The sequence below is a fragment of the Zeus faber genome (assembly GCF_960531495.2).
Source record: "Zeus faber genome assembly, chromosome: 9".
Taxonomy (NCBI): Eukaryota; Metazoa; Chordata; class Actinopteri; order Zeiformes; family Zeidae; genus Zeus; species Zeus faber.
In genome coordinates this window covers 4,483,263-4,503,916 of record NC_137197.1, presented here as the reverse complement: position 1 = coordinate 4,503,916, position 20,654 = coordinate 4,483,263, and the positions used below count along the sequence as shown (strand labels likewise).

The 20,654-nt window shown below is 44.6% G+C and overlaps 1 protein-coding gene across 1 annotated transcript in view; it reads left to right on the top strand.

Annotated features, from left to right (window-relative positions):
• Positions 1 to 20,654, top strand: part of cntn5 (contactin 5) — a gene marked incomplete at both ends in the record, with an annotated part of 129,213 nt that overhangs the window by 93,466 nt on the left and 15,093 nt on the right. Inside the window, 6 exon segments of the mRNA XM_080007323.1 lie at positions 5,978 to 6,105; positions 8,429 to 8,616; positions 9,754 to 9,874; positions 13,172 to 13,330; positions 14,841 to 14,990; positions 15,808 to 15,878. Of these exon segments, the coding sequence (XP_079863449.1) occupies positions 5,978 to 6,105; positions 8,429 to 8,616; positions 9,754 to 9,874; positions 13,172 to 13,330; positions 14,841 to 14,990; positions 15,808 to 15,878 (817 nt within the window).

The window sequence follows — 20,654 nt, the reverse complement described above, 5'->3', positions numbered from 1 at the left end:
ACTGTAGCTAGGGAGATAACAGTGACTTGCCATTGTACCCTTAAGCGTTCTGTGCAGCACTGCGCCTTAAGTTTCTGTGTATGAATAACTACTTTTTTCTGAGTTATTATTATTCAAAGTAATTTATGATTACCTGTAATATTATTATTCCAAGGAAAAGTGCTTTTACTGGTGTCACCCCACATCCCCTCCTTCTTGTGGAAGGTTCATTTTACACTGAATAAAGTCAACTTTAGTCAGGGGCCATGTTTTCTCTCCGTGTGACTTATATACAAGGATTTTTCTGAAAGTAGTGACTTTGTTGACGGCAAAGTCGTTGAATATTGCGAAGAAGCGAAGGCGTGGAGTCGAAGCGGCTGCAGGTTTATCTGCCTCTGACAGCTGCTGCCACTTAATGGAGGTCTGTAATTAACATGGATTTCCGCTAATGTTCGGCGTCTTTGTCTCCCAAACACCAAGTGTTAATCCGGCTCGATGCGAGGTGCACGCCAACGCTCCGCCCAAACCCTGACAAAACAACGGCATAATTTGATAAATTAATTTGAAATTAGAAAAAAATTACAGAGCACTTTGTTTTCCTGAGATAAACCGAGCCTCTGTTGTTGTTGTTGTTTTTTTTTTTTTTTTTCAATTATTTTTAAATTTTTTGTCATTTTTTCGCTTCATACCGTAAGTTGCCTCCTGCATACATAGGTAGAAAACGTGCGCTATAGCAGTGGTTCTCAGCAGTGACATTTAAAAATATGCCACTTAAAAAATATAAATTAATAATGGAAATTGGCTTTTGTGTTGCAAGATCAAAATTGTAAAGCTGAATTAATACGGAATAAACTAATACAGCTCTAGCAGAACAAGTTTGGACTATTCATAGTGATCGACTCTTGAATGTTTGACTCTTTGAGATTCGGTTCTTGACGAGTCACTCAGTAAAAAGAGTCGTTCAGTTTGGTTCTTGGAGGATGAAATACAGTTAATTATTTTCAGTTTGTGAGTCAAAGATCGACTCCTTTACCGGAGTGACTCGACTCCAGAGTCATTTCGAAGAGTTGTTCGCTACGAACGAATCGTTCAGGACTCGTGCATCACTATTAGCTGGATCTAATAATAAGCACAGTTCCAAGTGTTTCTGATGTTTGACTGCCTATCAGGTTAGGGGTGTCGCCGCGGGATAATTTCATTGGATGGAAACACTGCGCTCCAGGTGCCTGTGATGTGTTGACGTTTCTTTCCGGCGTCCTCTGGTCGGCTCATTTGCATATGGCCTGCTCCCAACCGTCCCCATCGCATCCTTTGTGCTTCAGTCGTCCTTGTCACGTGTCAGGAAAATGTCTCCTCGGCGCTGAACGCCACAGATTTTGTCACGGCTTTGAGTCTCTCACCGTCTCGTCCAATCACCGGGACGCGGTGGAGGAGCTTAAAGCGGTAAACACAGACGAAAGGAATTAAAAGACAAAAAGGAAGCTGTGTTTGCTTTTTTAAAATTTTTTGGGGGGTGGGGGTGGGGGTGGAGGGGGGGGGGGTAGAAAAACAAAAAAGATAGCTGTTTAAAAATTTCCATCTCATTTCTCTTTGGTGACCTCAGAATCAAAAGTGTGATTGTAAATATTTATGTACATTAACTGGAAAGAGTTTCCCTGGTTCGCTCTGCGTCAGTATTCTGTTTGTTATTCCATGCAGAGGCTGTTATTGATAAGTTGGAATTAAATTTGCTATCGTATTGGGAAGAAGCTGCTGCCGTTCTCCTTGTTAAATTTAAATTGTTTCACTCCTTAAGCACTGGAGAGCGAAAGAGTTATTTTGAAAATATTCATCAAATGGTGACACGCATGCATGAGCTGGATATTTATTACGTCTTATGTATTATAGTTTATATTATATTATATAGTTATCACTATTATACTATAGTCAAACTTTATCATACAGTTGATTTTTGTCCCAAATCATGGCATTGTAATTTATAATAAGACGGTATGATAAGAACAACAAATTGTGAAATTCATAATAAAAATAATAATAATAATAATAATAATAATAATAATAATAATAATAATAATAAGAAGAAGAAGAAGAAGAAGAAGAAGAAGAAGAAGAAGAAGAAGAAAAAGAAGAAGAAGAAATATAGCTGCAGGCAGCAATATACAGGGTTCAGTCTAGTCGTGTTAGGGACCCATTACAGTTTTCCAGGTTCTCTGAAAACGCAGCAGGAGTTACAATTTAACGAGTTAACATTGAACACCACATCGGCTCCTCCTGTATGCAGCCTACACAGCACAACTCTACTAATGCGGATGACCACCCGGAGACGTAAACCGGACTTATACACAGTATAACATTGGTTCATGATGTCACAAGTTGAAGTTCCCAACAACACTGCTGCATTCAAACGAACTGAACGCTGCATGTTCCTCAGAGAAATGTCATCAACTTTTAAAACTTTTGGGACTAAAATAAAATGGGCCCGATTCAGATCCGTTGCTCTGGAGCTGCAAGCGAACTCCATGTGTGAGGACACAAACATACACAGTATGTTTAGACTGACTTGGGCGAGTAAGGAATGTCAATATTTAAATTCTGCCAGCTTACTGTCATGTAAGTCACGTGTCACGTGTATATAAAACTACTTTTCTTATTCATTGCGTTTCAGTCGTTTGCGATGTTTTTTCGCGCATGTTCATATCACGATGATGACGATTAAAATACAATTTCTGGTGCTCCAGAGAGCAAATATTTCAATCGGCAGCTCAGGCATCTGAGTGGCACAGTAATCTGCGTTGCCATTCGGTCGGTAGATAAGGATCGTATTGGAACCAGTGCCATGTTGGCTTTTGGTTCCCAACCCTAGTTACGACTGGCTCAAGGTGCACATACGTCATTGAATGTTCCTCTTATGTCGTTCAGTTGAATCATCTCTCAAGAACATCTCAATTACATTTCACTGCATATATGTATGAAAGCATGTATATGTACGTGACGAATAAAAATCTTGAATCTTGAAGAACGATGTTTTAACAGTTACGGTCGTTCCTGGATCATGCAGTTCAGACACAAAAGAGAGGATTTGTTCCTCCAAATGTTCTGAGAACTTCCTGCGGTGCGAAAACGTCTCCTTTGAACGAATATAGTTTCCAGGGTTTTGTAAAACGCAGGGCGAGTTGCAGTTTTTCAAGTTTCCATTAAACACAGCACAGTTGTCTGTCTAGGTGTCGCACGCGCAAGTGGCTAGAGGGCATTGGCTTAACAAACAGCCCTGCGGGCTGGACCCCTTTTAATCGATATATCTGCAGGCAGCAATACACCGGATGCAGTTTAGTGTTAGTTTTCGTCATTCCGTGATCAGACTGTTTCCGGACAGTGATACGAGGTCTGTACGGTGCAGTGATCCCCTGTGTTCTCCTCTCACTCTGGGCCGTTCGCCGCCCAGGGCAATGATCGAGAGTCAAGATCGAGGGTCGCTCCCAGTCTGCCGTGTCCAATGCGTGGTCAGGGACGCTGTTTTTTTCACGCACATTTAATGTTTTTTAAACAAATTGTGTAACATAAAGACATGTTTATTTTAAATTAAGTATCACATTCTTCACAGAGACCAATCACCATGCACTGACATCACTGAAAGTTCCTCTTGTGTTGTTTCATTTAAATGTCCCTCAAGAACGGTGTTTGAACAATTACCATCGTTCCTGGATCACGCAGTGCGGACACAAAAGAAAGGATCCGTTCCTCCAAAGGTTCTTAGATCTTCTCACGGTGCATAGACACCTTCTGTGAATGATTATAGTTTTCGGGGTTTTTCAAAATGCTGCACGAGTTACAGTTTTCCGAGTTTCCTTTGAAGGCAGCATCGGCTCAAGTTGTCCATCTTCGTGTAGCAAGCTGCTCGGTGCAAATGAGTTCAGGGAGACTTGTATAACTTCAGATGATGATGTCACCAAGCGTGAAACATCATGAAACCAATCAGATCGTCTCAACGTTCTTCTACTCCTGGTAAAACTACGACAAGTTTTTCACTAATTTCTGCCCCAAACGTACATGGATATTGATTAAACTCAAACGACGAGATGTCTTAAACATCCCCTTTCTAACGAGACCTCAACCATGTCGCGTGTCTCAATTGCGTACTGCAATTGACATGTTTCAGATACCTTTCGCCCAAAAAACGAAGAGAAGGTTAAAAATAAAGACATGGCAGCAATAACACAGCCGCCCCGTGGCCTGAACACTCAGGGGAAGATTCACAAAGCGATTGTACGGCCTTCGTGGCCACTAAACCGGTGCAAATTACAGTCAAAGCGAGCGTCTACTTCACAAAGCACCCGGGGCGGAATGCGCAGCGGTCCGTGATGGTTTTCCAAAGGCAAATCGTTGAAACTTTGAATGTTGAAAATCTATTTTGTACGAAAAAGGTGTTGCAAATGTTGACAAAAACGGTTCTACCTTTCCTATTAAATACAAAATATATCGAAGAAACAACCAAAAGTTAAAGGTAATAGCGATAAAGTGGTCAAAACTGGCATCGAACCACCGATGGCATTGAACCTCATGGGACCATGGACGGCTCTGCAGCGGCCCGGAGCTTTGAGGAAAAACATATGTAATGAACTGTCATCATTTCTACGATGTAATATTAAGATTCACTGAGAACTAGAATTTTTTTAAGTTAAATTTTATGTTTATACACATTTTATTCACGCAATAAATGAACTGTGTGGAAAGAGTAAGTTTTAGTATAGATTTACTCATACTATTGAAATGTTTTATAGTCACTGCACATAAACCTTAAAAGACAAAGTAAAACCCGGGGTCCACTGAAGGCGTTGAGACGGTGCCAATAGCGAGTGCGATTGATACGCAACTCATGCTTCTATTAGCGGCTGCAATGGGTTCTTTGTGAACTCGCCCCTCGATGCGCTTGTTTCGGGCCACATCCGCTAGAGCGGGCCACACGATCAGTGTAAGGGCCACACGATCAGTGAAAGGGCCACACGATCAGTGTAGGGGCCACACGATCAGTGTGGCCGATGAGTGTGGCGCCTACAATCTGCCAATTTGCGCCCGCGATATCTCTGCTCCCTGTTCCTCCAAATAAAACAAATAAAAGCATTGTGTGTTTTAAATTTACATGTATTCTATTCAAATCTATCTATGTATGTATGTATGTATGTATGTATCTATCTATCTATCTATCTATCTATCTATCTGTCTATCTATCTGTCTGTCTGTCTGTCTGTCTGTCTGTCTGTCTGTCTGTCTGTCTGTCTGTCTATCTGTCTATCTGTCTGTCTGTCTAAAACAAACAATAAGACTATATCAAAAATTTACATTCTGACAAAAAATGGGTAAATGTGCAAATATAAATTCAAATATATATACCGTATACATACCATTGTAATCTGGAGAAAAGTGTCCTGAGCGTCCTCTGTCTCTATTGACTGCCCTCAGTGTTTAACTGGACCTGTCTGCCGTCTCCTTCCTAATATTGAGCTCTGTTCTCCATTAGCCTAATCCTTATCAGCGCTGTGTGCTAATCCCACCTGAGACCTGAGATCCTGTTATTTAATGCTATCTGGAAATCGGCGCCAATTAATGCATTTTAATTGGGTGATCGATTTTTGAGACGTTCCAGCGATTTCCACGCGTTGTCTCACCCGCCGCCCGTCCGTCCCTTTCACGCCATTGTACCTCGAGGAAGGTTAGACTTTTCCCTCCCGGGTCCGCAGAGCGTTTCCCCTCCTCAAACAACTTTTTTCAGTCGCCACTTTCGTCCTTCATGATCAGAATCTTCCCGTTTTTTATTTCTCTTTGTCCTCCGGCGGGACCGCCACTTATCTTCCGGGAATCCGATCCGTCGCCGTCTTCAGCTCTTCCGGCCCCGCCCCCTCGCCTCTATCGTTATTTATGTGGCGGGCGTTGAGGTGGGACGCCTCGTAAATCGAGGTGGATTTCCCTCGTATTGATTTCCGCCGCCCTCGCCCTCCTCCAGGATCACGTTGTTGCGGAACAACACGGTGAGGATCGCCAACTCCAGCCGAGCGGACGAGGGGAACTACGTGTGCCGGGCGGAGAACCAGTTCGGCACGGCGGAGATGACGGCCGTGCTCTGGGTGAAAGGTAAGCGATGCCCAGAGGGGGGCGCCTTATTTATCTTCTGCCAAATTAGCCCCCGTCAGTCGGGGAGCACTCACCCACACAATGTCACTTCCATCAAAGAGGATTTACCGTGCTCGTTGAGCCGCGAGGCTTCCGGGGCTTTCACATTCAGGACTTACGTCTCAAGGACACCATTTAGCAGCAGGTTTTCCAGGGGACCGAGGTGGATGTTCCGGGGTCACCGCCAGGAGACTCTACCCTCTGGAGCCCCCAGCTGCGATGTCACAGTCTGGGGGCTCTCTCGACTTCAAGCGTCCAAGCGGAGGAAATGCGGGTTAGGGTTAGGGTTCTGAGGACACTTAACCCACCTTCACCGCCTCCATCGGTGTAGGAATAAGTGCTTTGGACAAAAGACATATTGCAAACAGAAGTGGTAGGAAGGCCGTCTAAAGTCAGTGACCCAGCCGTTTCCATAGAAACCATTACAACCCAAATGTTTTCCATCATGAGTTGCTCAGCTCCCTGATATTCCGACGATGGAAGAATTTAGTTTGTCTTCCGTCTTGTTATGAGACCTAGGGTGTATGAAACTGAACGGTTTTTTTTTTCGAAAACAAGTGCTGTGTCAAGAACAATCAATTCTCTGGTTTTACTTCCACAAAGAATTGGAAACATTTTTGAGCTACGTCGCTAAGCTAACTGTTATTCCAACCATGGTTTCCAAAAGGACTCCTGGTATTCAGAAGGTTAATGGTAAAATTACCCCACAACGTGTGTTTTACTACAACAAAACAATCAAGCGACTGGGGCAATGGGTGTTGGGTTGCTGTGTTGAGTTGCTGGGTTGTCGTTTTGGATTGCTGGGTTGTCGTGTTGGATTGTTGCGTTGGGTTGCTGGATTTTCGTGTTGGGTTGTATTGCTGGTTGTCGTGATATGTTGTTATGTTGTCGTGTTGGGTTGTGGCATCGTTGAGTTGGGTTGCTGGGTTGTCGTGTTGGGTTGATGCGGTGTCATCTTAGGTTGTAGTTTTGGTTGTCTTGATGTGTTGACGTGTTGGGTTGCTGTGATGTCGTGTTGGGTTGCTGCATTGTTGTCTTAGGTTGTAGTTTTGGTTGTCGTGACGTGTTGTCGTGTTGGGTTGCTGGGTTGTCATGTTGGATTGTTGTGTTGGGTTGCTGCGTTGTTGTCTTAGGTTGTAGTTTTGGTTGTCGTGATGTGTTGTCGTGTTGGGTCGCTGGATTTTCGTGTTGGGTTGTCGTGTTGGTTGTCGTGATATATTGTTATGTTGTCGTGTTGGGTTGTGGCATCGTCGTGTTGGGTTGTTGCGTTGTCTTGTAGGCTTGTCATGTTGGGTTGCTAGGTTGTTGTGGTTGCTTGGTTGTCATGTCAGGTTGTCGGATTGTCATGCTGGGTTGCTGGGTTGCCATGTTGGGTTGCCGGGTTGTCCTGTTGGTTTGCTGAGTTGTCGTGTCAAGTTGTGGCATCATCATATTACCCAATATGATGATGTGGCATCATCGTGTTGGGGTTCTGGGTTGTCCCGCAGGTTGTCGGATTGTTGTATTGGGTTGCTGCGTTGTCGTGTTGGGTTGCTGGGTTGTCGTGTCAGGTTGTCGCGTTATCTTGTTGGGATGCTGTGTTGTCGTGTTGGGTTGCTGGGTTGCCATGTTTGTTTGTCGTGTTGGGTTGCTTGGTTGTCGTCTTGGCTTGCTGGGTTTTCGTTTCAGGTTGTCGCATTGTCGTGTTGGGCTGCTGGGTTGTCGTGTTGGGTTGCTGGGTTGTCGTGTTGGCTTGTTGTATTGGGTTGCTGGGTTGTCGTGTTGCCTTGTTGTGTTGGGATGCTAGGTCGTCATGTCGGCTTGTTGGGTTTTCATGTTGGTGGCTGGATTTTCGTGTCAGTTTGTCAGGTTGTCGGGTTGTTGTGTTGGGTTGCTGGGTTTTCATGGTTGCTGGTTGGGTTGTCGTGTTGGCTTTCTGGGTTTTTGTGTCAGCTTGTCGCGTTGTCGTTTTGGGTTGCTGGGTTGTCGCGCCAGGTTGTCATGTTGGGTTGCTGAGTTGTGGTGCCAGGTTGTCGTGTTGGGTTGCTGGGTTGTCGTGCCGGGTTGTCTTGCCAAGTTGTCGTGTTGGGTTGCTGGGTTGTCGTGCCAGGTTGTCGTGCCAGGTTGTCGTGTTGGGTTGCTGGGTTGTCGTGCCGGGTTGTCGTGCCAGGTTGTCGTGTTGGGTTGCTGCGTTGTCTTTTGGTTCGTCGTGTACGGTCTCTGGGTTGTTGTGTTGGTGGCTGAGTTTTCGTGTCAGGTTGTCAGGTTGTTGTGCGGTGACGGTGCCTCAGCTTTGTGCTTGCAGAGCCCATGCGGGTGGAGCTGAGCCCCAGCCGGGTGGAGGTGACGGTGGGAGAGAGCGTGGTGCTGAGCTGCCGGGCAAACCACGACACCTCGCTGGACGTGGCCTTCCAGTGGCTCTTCAACCAGCGGCCAATCACATTCCAGCAGGCCGGAGGCCATTTTGAATACATCCAGACAGTAAGAGCAAGAGTAAGTATCTATCTGTCTGTCTGTCTATCTATCTATCTATCTATCTGTCTGTCTGTCTGTCCGTCTATTTATCTTTCTATCCATCTATCTTTCTATCAGTCCCTCTCTGTCTTTCTCTCTATAGAGAAGTTTAATCTAATCCATTTTTAAACCTTAAAATATCACTTTGGAGACAGCGTTTCGAGTGAGGGCTGAGAAGTTTTATCTTTTCATGTATTTATGTCTATCTTTTCATATTAATTGTATTTAATTTAATTGTAATGTTTTCTTTCAGTGTGTATCGCTGACAGACAGGAACGTCTTCAAAACATTTCATTTTGCATTTTTTCTTTGCAGTGCTGCTGGTGATCTGACCTGTCTGAAATACAGAAATAAAGACAGATATTTAGAGGTCGGACATAATTGATGTTGTAAATATTGAGTGCGGAGAAGCAGCACAAAGGAGTCTCAGCGCTGAAAATAACCAATAAATAATAATAATAAATAAATATTTGTTTTTTTTCGTTTTTTTCCCTCTGTGTTTTTCGCCGGAGGTAATATTCTAATTATAAACACCACCAACTCACGACGATTGATCGTCCTCTCCCCAGAATAATCAATGTCAAAAAATCTGAAATGCATATAGAATTTAAAAAATAGCAAATATCAGAAGCCATAAATAAAAAATCAGAGTTTATGGATCAGTTTAAGGATGAAATAATAAAATAAAATAGATAGAAAAATAGAAAAACCCCACCCCCCCACCTCGCTCCGCACGTCCAGCGGCCCCCGTGCACCGCAGACCAATTATTTAGGGTGACATCTCCACGTACGCTTTGTATTTTTAATCAGGCGCTGAGCTGAACACCTGTCTGTGGTCCTTGAGTTATTCCCCCTCTGGTTTCCATCCTGACACCGAGTCAAACCGAGTCAGAGAGTTTAGCGAGGATCTCACACTGAGCCGCTTCAAGATGGAAACGCTTTTTATGTTGACTGGCGGTTAATACCGGATGCCATCATTTTCGCTGTTCATACTTTATTCTATATTTTTTGGATTGTTATTAATATTTTATAGTATTCACTGCATTGTGTTATTTCTTTTCTGATTTTATTAATAAAATTAGCTCATCAGCGCTCTTTTTTTGTCGGTGTTTGCAGCAGTCGTCCACGGTGGACCTGATGATCCGCAGCATCCTCCTGAAGCATGCTGGGAAGTACGGCTGCCGCGCCCACACCAGCGCCGACACCGTGTCGGCCGAGGCGGAGCTTCTGGTGCGAGGTGAGTCACCACCCAACCCCCTTCGTCCCTGTCCCAAAGCCAGAGTCGGGGGTTTGGAGTTATCAGAATAAAGATGTTGGAATTACAGTCTGTTTATTATTTAATAAGTACGTTCGCAGATGCCAGGTATCCAAGTATCCAAAAAGAAAACAAACTGAAGATTTTTGGAATGAAAATAAAAATAAGAAAAAATAACCAGACGTACATAGAAAATAGACAAATATAAAACAATATTCTCAAGTATGCAGAATACACAAAAACCGATCTATGCACAAGATGAGTTTAGATAAAAGCTGCCATACTGCCTTTAACTTATCATGTAATACCGTCATTAAATGTCAAAATTTAAACGTAAATAAAAAGTAATTTAACAAATAAATTCTGGTCCTCATGTTGTGTTTTACGATCGGTGGGATCTGGACCGACTGATTTCTCAAATAAAACAATTTACTGCCGCCCGTTAAAGGCTCCGGTGGACACGCCCGCTGGTCTGATTTTCTTTACGGCAAGGTGTCGGTAATTATAATTATTGTTATTATTTCTATTATTATTGGCAATGTCGCTCCTGGTGTGGTGATAACTGTATGATCATTATTTTGGGGGGTTTGGTGGTACTTGAACGGTCCTTGAACAGTCCTTGAACGGCCCTTGTGGCGTTTTCTAACAAAGGTGAACCACTTCGGCAAACTCGTCTCGCAAATCAACACGAGAGGTTTTTTGTTTTTTTTGCATATTACCAAAGTTTGAATGTTGAAGAACCGACTGCAGTTTTTAGGATCGAGTCTTTGGAAATAGACGAGACGGGATTCAAACGTGAGCGGCGGGCTGCAGGACATTCACATTGCGTGATGTTCTCCCCCAGTCGTGCTGACGTTCCTCCAGTTTCTCTGGAAACGGGGTTTTTGAGTCGCTCGCCCGTTGTTGAGCTGGGAGATGCGGCAGGAACGTCGATCTGACGGTCCCACGCGCGCACATCAAGGTCCTCCTTCCATATGCAGTGTCATGTCGAGCCGAGTCAGTGAAAGAGGCGTCCGGATGAAATAACCTGATGAATCAACCCGGACGACACCGGGTCGTCTTGCCGGCTCAGTGGACACCAAGAGGAGGAGCCGACGTCACCTCCAGAACAAAACAACAACAACAACAAATAAACACCACAGCAGGAAATTCCGCATCTCTCCGTGAAAACACATCGTGTCGGTGCCGTGATGGACGATGACAGGAGGGGCGGCACAAGCTCTCAATTGTGCGGTGGAACTGACGGCGGGCGGCGGGGGGCGGGCGGCGGGTGGCGGGTGGCGGTGGCGCGCCCAGGAAACACCCACTCCCGGAACGCAAATGGGTGGAGGCGCGCCGCCATGTGCATTCTGCTAAATGTTGTCTGGTGATTGGTTCCAAAAGCGAAAGTTCTGAAAAGTGCCCCTTTCTTCAAACTGTCATTGTATAAAACAATAGATGCAGGAAATGGGAACTTTGATAAGTTACCGGATAACAGAGGGGTCATGCTGCTAGAGTGAGAATGAACCTAGAATAAAAAAAACAAACCCTTAAACTTAAAACAAAATAAAAGGATTGACTGGCATTATGCATTTCCCAATATTTTTATGGATTAATGATTTAAATAAATCGTAACGAAAAATGAAAAAATAACATACTTAGGGAGAGTGTCATATCTTTTCATGTGTTATTTTTTTTAAACCACACATTTCACACACAGCTGTTACCGGCTGTTGATCCCGCCCTTTACCTGCCTCTGAAGGGTGAAACACTTCAAGATCTTTCAGGGGATTTTTTTAACTGCTCTAGGAGATTAGTTGAACCAACCTTCAAATAAGAATAATCTTCTCCAAATATTTTCAAAGCTCACGTCCTGCGCTTTCATAATTTGCAAAAAACTGAAAAATGACCTTGGCCTGCACTTGAGACCCAGAACGCCAGCCGCCGTCACAAATGCCGAGGCGGGCCCTGCAGAGGGTGGTGCGTTCAGCTGAACGTAGCACTGGAACTACCCTCCCCTCCCTGCAGGACTTATATACGAGCAGGTGTAGTAGCAGAGTTCACAGGATCATGAAGGATCCTCATCACCCCATCAATGGGCTGTTCCAGCTGCGGTCGGGCAAGCACCTCCACAGTCACACAGTGAGAACAGAGAGACTGAGACGGAGTTTCCTCCTCAAGCCATAAGAACTGTCAACGCTGACCTCACCAGGGGTCCTCACTGAGCCACACACATAGGCTCCACTACCTTCTGTACTGTATGTAGCATACTGTTCTGTGTCACTGTTCTGGGTTGTTCGGTGTTACCGTATTGCTGCGCCGTACTGTTGTATACTGTACTGTATTATCCCACAAACACTACCTCACTTTATTCACATGCCACTTCAATGCACATATCTGTATTTACATAATTGCCTATCCCATAAACATAAGTCTATCCCATATATGTAAGCCTATTCCCTTTATCTAGTCCATTTTATTTTATTTTATTCTATATATTTTTATTTTATTCTATAAAATATTATTCTGACTTACTGTGTATTACGTTTTAGTAATCAGTTAGTTGGTCTAGTAGAAATAAATGTTTAGGTAGCTACTGTGTTCTGTCTAGAACATATTGTGTGTAATCACCGGGTGCGTTGCATTACATTTCACTGCATATATGTATGAAAGTTTGTATATGTATGTGACGAATAAACCTCTTGAATATTGAAATGCATCTTGAGAGGAGAAGAAAATAGAATCCAGATTTTTTTTATTGCTTTGTGTGACGCAGCGCATGATTCAGACCTTTTTATTTTGTGTCTGAAATGCAGTAACAAACATGTACTGTACTGTAACGACGTCAAAACGTTTAAACTTTCCCTGGGCAACAACGCGATGGTCGTCGGCCGTCGTTTGCTGGTTCCTGACTAGATATTTTGATACCAGTTCCGAAACACAGGGTACAAAGTCCTTCACAGAATTAAAATACACATAAAAGACGGATAAATGTGTAAAATAATTAAAACTAAATGCAGCAGATTAAAGCACATTTAATAAGTCCATTTGAATAGTGAGGAAGATAACGTAAAAAAAACAAAACATTTAAACAATTGAATACAGAGAGTTCTGAAATTAATAATAAATAAATACGATAAAAATGAAATAATAATACATGAATTACTTAATCAATGTTATAGCGAACCTGAGTGGCTTGATAAAAAGGGTATTTTAACCCACTGACCTTTGAAGACCCTCCCAGCCCCTTCCCACCATTTGACCCCCTCTCTCTCTCCCCCGCCCTGCCCCCCCTCCCAGGCCCCCCCGGGCCGCCGGGCGTGGTCATCGTGGAGGAGATCAGCGACACCACGGCCACGCTGTCCTGGAGCCGCGGCTTGGACAACCACAGCCCCATCAGCACCTACAACCTGCAGGCCCGCAGCCCCTTCTCCCTGGGCTGGCAGACCGTCCGCACAGGTGATCAATAACCCTGATTGGCTGAACTCGGGACTGATGCTATTTTAAGCAGTTCTATGTTTCAATGTCTGAAGCGATTAAAAAATGTGTAATATTTACATTTTCTTTGGGAGTTGGCAAGAAATTTCCACTTTATGAATACCACCTTAATCACAAATGAATTAAAATGTATATTAGCAATAATAGCAATATCAATAATAGATTAATAATATAATTAAAACCAATAAAAATAATAAATAAAACCAATAATAATAATATCCATAATAATAATAACCTTTATTTGCATAGCACCTTTCATACATAACATGCAACTCAAAAACGTGCTTTAAATTAATACATTACATTAAAAAACAACATGGTACACTGAAATGTTGGTAGCAACTATTTAATTATGTATAACATCTGTTCAAAAATTATATATTTCTATTTTTAAAATATATACAAATTATAAATGTATATGTATACATGGCTTTTGTTTGATGAAGCCCAGCAGAGTTATAACTTCAACTGGTTTGAATTTGTTGTGAAGTTTTTACTTCACAGTTTAGTTTTCCATTAATCTTGAAATAACAAAGGAAATTTTGTTATTCCTGTCAAAGACGCAGTGACCATAACTTCTGCGTCGAGATGAAAAAAACCCCAATCAATTGTGATCATTTAGGCTCCGAGTGGACGGCTCTGTGAGCGACGTGCAATCCATCCTAATCTGTGGTGAAGAATAAAAGCAGAGTTAATAAATCACGGGCCAGAATACTTCAGGGATAAATAAATAAATCACACTTTGCAGACATTCCTTTTAACGGCAGACAAGGTTTCATTTGATGAAAGACAATTAGGACCCCCGGAGACGCCTGCTGACCGGAGAACGGGTTCAGGTCCCAAACACAGCTATCAGCTGTTTGAGGAGTGGCGATAAGACGCTAAGCTGCAACGCTAGCTTGTTAGCCACGTGCACACCCCCACGCACACGCCCCACCTGCACGCCCCCACATGCACACTCCCCCGTTAGCTCGTCGTGGGTACGCTCTCCGTGCACGACTGACACAGTGTGTTACAAGAAGAACCTGGAGTGCAGAGATTAGCTCCAACCTGTTTGAAATGCACAGTGTGTGGGACCTGCATTTCAAAATAAAAGCCCCCCCCCACTTGAACGTAGTGATTACATCAAGATGCCTAACGTATAGCAGGATGATATTGGTATTCTGGGTGATTTGCGAGCTGCAGGCTATTTACTTTATTCCTGCAAGCAGCATCCAGACCTGCCTGGTTACCCATAGCAACGGTTTCCCCAAAACACTTTGAAATGACATCGTATGAACATTGTGTATAACAGACATCAAGGTGTTTTTCCATCCAAATGAATAGAAATATAGATAGATGGCTCGATAGATAGATAGACCGACAGACAGACAGACAGACAGACAGACAGACAGACAGACAGACAGACAGACAGACAGACTATGTACTAGGTCATTCTTAATTGAAGGAATCCTTAACCTTTGCTCCTCAGACCCGGAGCCGGTGACGGGCGACATGGAGTCTGCGATGGCGGTGCAGCTGAACCCCTGGGTGGAGTACGAGTTCCGGGTGGTGGCCAGCAACGCCATCGGCACCGGGGACCCAAGCGCCCCCTCCAGGGGGGGAAGGACCAGGGAGGCAGGTGAGAGAGATGATACCCCCCCCCCACCCCCCTCCATAAATGTCATTATTTCAAGCAGCCCAATTTTATCAACCATATAAATTTGATGAGGTATTTTCAAAATAAAAATGTAATACTCTCATGAATGATCTAAATGAGTATGCTGGGTCAATCCAATGATCTTCTTATAATCCCAAAGTAGGCAGAGCCTCCCCTGACCCCACGTGGACAGAAAATAGCTCTCCACCCCCCCCCCTCCGCAGCGTTCCTCGAGCTCCTCCCGCTGACGGTGCCGATGCGCTCTTCGCTTCGTTGGCTCCGTCTCCATTGTCCACCTGCCGGGTTTTAATTTGGCAGGAAGTGGGAAATAAGCCGCTTACACGACCCCGGGACAAGCCGAGCGCTCCGAGCCGAGCCTTCCTCCCTGCCCTCCAGGGCCAAGACACGGCGGAGAAATAAAGTATTTAAAGTATTTACGACGCCGGGAAACCGTCTGTGACAGCGCTGCCCCCCCCCCGTCCATAAAACCAAATAATCACAAAGGTCAGAGGTCGCTGGAAGGCGGCCGATTATAACGTCCTCGCTCCTCGGTGTAATTAACTCACTAATTAACAGACTAATCACTGTATCCGCTGCCATTTTCCTCCAGTCTCCCTGAGAACCTCACGCTGAACGCCGGATGCTTAATCGCAGCCAATTGTCTCACGAGTGGAGCGTTATTGTTTCCATTTTTTCCAAAACGTCCCGGAATCGTGTCGGTCGTGCTCTCGAGCGGAAAAGACGATAAGTGGCTCGTTTACATCCCTGTTTTTTATTTGTTCGCGCTTTTTATTCGCAGTTCCTTCTGTGGCGCCGGCGAACGTGAGCGGAGGCAGCGGACGGAGGCACGAGCTGGTGATCTCCTGGGAGGTGAGACCCCCCTGGATGGATGGATGAATAGATAGATAGATGGATGGATGGATGGATGGATGGATGGATGGATGGATGGATGGATGGATGGATGGATGGATAGATAGATAGATAGATAGATAGATAGATAGATAGATAGATAGATAGATAGATAGATAGATAGATAGATGGATGGATGGATGGATGGATGGATGGATGGATGGATGGATGGATGGATGGATGGGTGGATGGGTGGATGGGTGGATGGATGGATGGATGGATAGATAGATAGATAGATAGATAGATAGATAGATAGATAGATGGATGGATGGATGGATGGGTGGATGGGTGGATGGATAGATAGATAGATAGATAGATAGATAGATAGATAGATAGATAGATAGATAGATAGATAGATAGATAGATAGATAGATAGATAGATAGATGGATGGATGGATGGATGGATGGATGGATGGGTGGGCAATAATACAAGCTTATATTTCTATGATAGTGCCATAAAAAGAACAAAAAAGACATTTGCGCCTAACAATAAATGCAATTTTAAACCTTGATAATTCTGCCGCTATAAATAATAATTATAACAATAATAATAATAATAATAACCTTTATTAGTAGAAGAAGAAGAAGAACAATCTTTATTTGTCACACAGCACACCACACATTACAACACACACATGCTTTGGATTGTGGTCGGTGAAATGGATTCTCTGCATTTAACCATCCTGGCTTGTCCTTCCTCCGGGGGCACAGCCAGGAGCAGTGGGCAGCGTACGTGGACGCGCCCGGGGACCAGGTGATAAATGTCCATCGCTGGTCAGACCATGATGGGTGCATGTTTTTTGGGGGGGTCCTTACTGACGTGAGGTGGAGGAAACCCCATGTGAGCACGGGGAGAACATGCAAACTCCACACAGAAAGTCTCCTATTTGGGAGATAACCTGCCTGGAGCACGGTGCCAACAGCGCCCCAGGCGGGAATCGAACCCAGGACCTTCTTGCCTTCTAGTATAACACCTTTCATACACAACATGCAACCCAAAGTGTTTTTTCAAGGACTCACAGCATTTCCTCTTTTGAGGTCGTTCGTTGATAAATTACCGTTGAAATCTAAAAGGCTGCAAATACGTTATCAGTGTCATTCAATGAGGCGATTATCATTCATAAGCACGAAAAACCAAATTGTAATTCAATTCAGATATTTCCCAGATTCCATCAATCATGGCCTCACCTGAGCAGGGCACGGACCCCCCCAGGGGAGCCAGACCCTCATGTTGGGAAACTCTGTGCCGCTCCAGCAATACCGCTTTCAAGCAAGCGACGGCTACACTACAATGCTAGTGCTCCTTTGGGAGAGCAGCTGTCACCCGCTAATAAATCCTGCATGTGAATGTAAGCTAATGATCACGTAGAAGCTCCTATGTGCCATTCATTAAATGCTTTTTTTTGCCCTGTTGCCTGGTTACACCTGTCAGACGTTATTAAGGTGATAAGGCGCAGCTGATGGACCGGGCGTGTGCGTCCGGTGGCTTCCCAGCTTCTGAGCATGCAGGAAACCGTCTAATGACTCTTAAGATCCACGGATGATCGCATTAGCCGCTCTCCTCGCCACTCCAGAGAGGCCGTCATAGCGGAGAAGCTGGTAGTGTGATGCCACGCCGGGCTGCGCCCCCCCCATAAAATCCCCGCCTCGTCAAAGGCGGATCTAATTACAACTCGGATCAAAGGTTCCCGCCAGCGAGTGGAAAGTTGTCAAGTGTGGAACGTAGGAGTAGATTTAGGAGGTCTGGCAGTAGAAGGTGTAGTAGGGGTGTTCGTCTGCGAGTTTGAACTCTGTTTGAAGGGCAAGTCAAAATGGCCGAGCACAGACAGGTAGACCAGTAGGAAGGAGGAGAGACTATATTGGATATTAAGTAATATTTCATTTGAAATGAGTCAGTGTTGCGGCTCGTGCAGTGGGGATCCAGTGGGATCTAGGTCCATTGTATAAAGGTCAGTGGATGGCTTGAGTGACTCATTGACTCTTTTTAGCTTCAACGTAGCGTCTTCCTCTCAGACAGGTTCTTATTCCCTCAAATCACTTCTCAGAAAGTATTCCTGAACTTCAAATCACCAACCATTCATTCATAGCAAACAAATCTTCAAAATGACTCAGGAGTCGGGAGTCAAACCTTTCATCAGACACTGGAGCTTGTCCAGTGATGGTCCCTTGGTGATGGTCCTCCGGTGATGGTCCTCTAGTGATCTGGTGATGGTCCCCTGGTGATGGTGCCCTGGTGATGGTCCTCTGGTGATGGTCCCCTGGTGATTGGTGCCCTACTGATGGTCCTCTGGTAATGGTGCCCTGGTGATGGTCCTCTGGTGATGGTCCCCTGGTGATGGTCCCCGGATGATGATCCTCTGGTGATGGTGTCATGGTGATGGTCCCCTGGTGATGGTCCCCAGGTGGTGGTCCTCATGTGATGGTGCCCTAGTGATGGTCCCCTGGTGATAGTCCTATGTGATGCTCCCCTGGTGATGGTCTTCATGTGATGGTCCTCTGGTGATGGTCCTCTGGTGATGGCCCTCTGGTGATGGTCACTTGTGATGGTCCCCTGGTGATGGTCTTCATGTGATGGTCCTCTGGTGATGGTCCTCTGGTGATGGCCCTCTGGTGATGGTCACTTGTGATGGTCCCCTGGTGATGGTCTTCATGTGATGGTCCTCTGGTGATGGTGCTCTGGTTATGGAGCTCATCCGCTCCACAGGCTCCTCTCCTGAGTGTGTGTGGGGATGAGGGTGAGCCCAACCAACAAGCAACAGGTATGCAGCCACTTTGATCCCAATTACCTAGATCCAGGTCAGGTGTGGATGCTCAAACCACCCCATCCCCACACCACAATAATAACAGCCAACTAGTTTTCCACCACAGGGAAGATCAAAAGGAGGTCTGTTTTTTCCACTTTGGACAGATTAGTGTGGTGAATAAAACACAGATTTACAATCCGAACCTTATAGTCCGAAGCTTATAGTTTTAATCTCCTCTCTCTCTCTCCTGCCGGGAGTCAGACCTGTTTCTTTTATAGCGGACACTAACGGCTGATTGCCAATCACCCTGCGATGACTAACCATCGTTACTGCTTTCTACGGTGGAATTAAAGAGATTAAGTTTTGAAGTTGGAAGATGAATTTAAAATTAGATTCCACTAAAAAACATGGACGACGTCACAGACCAATCCCTACATGTGTCAGCACACAATGGTGGGTCCCCGCCACGTCACACCAAATAGATGGATGGATGGATGGGCGGATGGATGGATGGATGCATGGATGGGTGGATGGATGGCTGGATGGATCGATAGATTTGCGATAGATAGATTGATCGATGGATGATAACTAACCCTTAGCCTATCAATGGCGATAATGTACTTCAGTTCATAGAGATGTTTCTTCGACCCACCGCAGAAAAAAACCCCATCTTGCGCATTTCTAAAAAGGCCAGGAGCAGCCACATAAGTTGAAAAAACCTTTCTTGAAGGAAAATTCGATTTTTCAACTGTGTGCAGGTAAATATTCGCGTTAGATTACACAGGGAAAAAGAGTTCACTTACCAAGATGTTGAACAGCGCTGAACAACGCTAATCTATTGTTTGCTTTAATGCGAGCGTCCAGGTGAAGATAATTCCTCCATATTCCACTCACACACACAGAGCCATTGTTGTGAAACTGCATAGAAGAAGAAATCTTCGCATCACGCACCTACGTCACTTCCGTAAACCGACGGTTAGAGCGCAGCACGGGGGTGTTTCGGTCTCACTTGTCTGTGAAAACTTTCTTCTTCGTATCCTTATGGATTACGCGAAGCGGGTGGCAGAAGCTCTGAATCATATCTCGGACCTTAATCTGACCAGTGCGATAGATCCAAGTCAGTGCAAGCAGTGCGTACTGGACTTTATCTTCCGCGATGATCAGCCAGTTCTCTAACAGCGACGATGAGAACGACAGCGACGCTGAATCTGATATTATCTCAGACTTGGAGAACATTTCAAACAGCGGATTTCAAACTTAATGTGACGATGAAACTGAATATTTTCAAGAACCACCGGAGGAGATCGACAATACGCCCGTTGATGTTGCAATGGAAGAAGTTGATGACGTGATGAAGTCCGTTGAGTTTGAGCTTAAATTATTGATAGACCCTACATTTTGTTGTGTTGTCTGTACTTTTAAACTCCTAAATAATTCCACTTTTATAAAACATGTATAATTTAACTGTTAAATAAAAGCTTTTTTAAAAACACAAATAGTTGTTTGTGTGTTGTTGATGCTGTTCAACGCTGTTCTTGATTGGCCCATTCAGCAGTATGTTAATTAGCCGTGAGGCTTGGTTTGTCCACCAACCCCCATTTGCATTGCTGTATGAACCTGGGCCCTTTCTCAATCTGCGTTCTTGTCTGTACTTGTGTTCTTGTGGACTTGTGAAACGTCATCAGTCACAGCCCAAGTACTGTTCCAATTCAAAGTACGCATCAAGCCAAGTCCAGTCCAAATGCCCGGATGTGGACTTGCTCTGACCATTTTATCAAGGACGCGTCGTTGGTGACTTGTGTGGATTTGGGACAGCCAAATATCCCAGAATGCATTTCGCACCAAGCGGTCTGTACTCCCGAGTAGAACTTGCCAAGTCTGAACTACCAAGTCCGCAAGTCCAGACTTTGCGTACTTGGTATTGAGAAACGGCCCTGGTGTGGGTACAATTTTGGAGGTGATTATCTCACAAACACGGTTTGCCACACCCTTG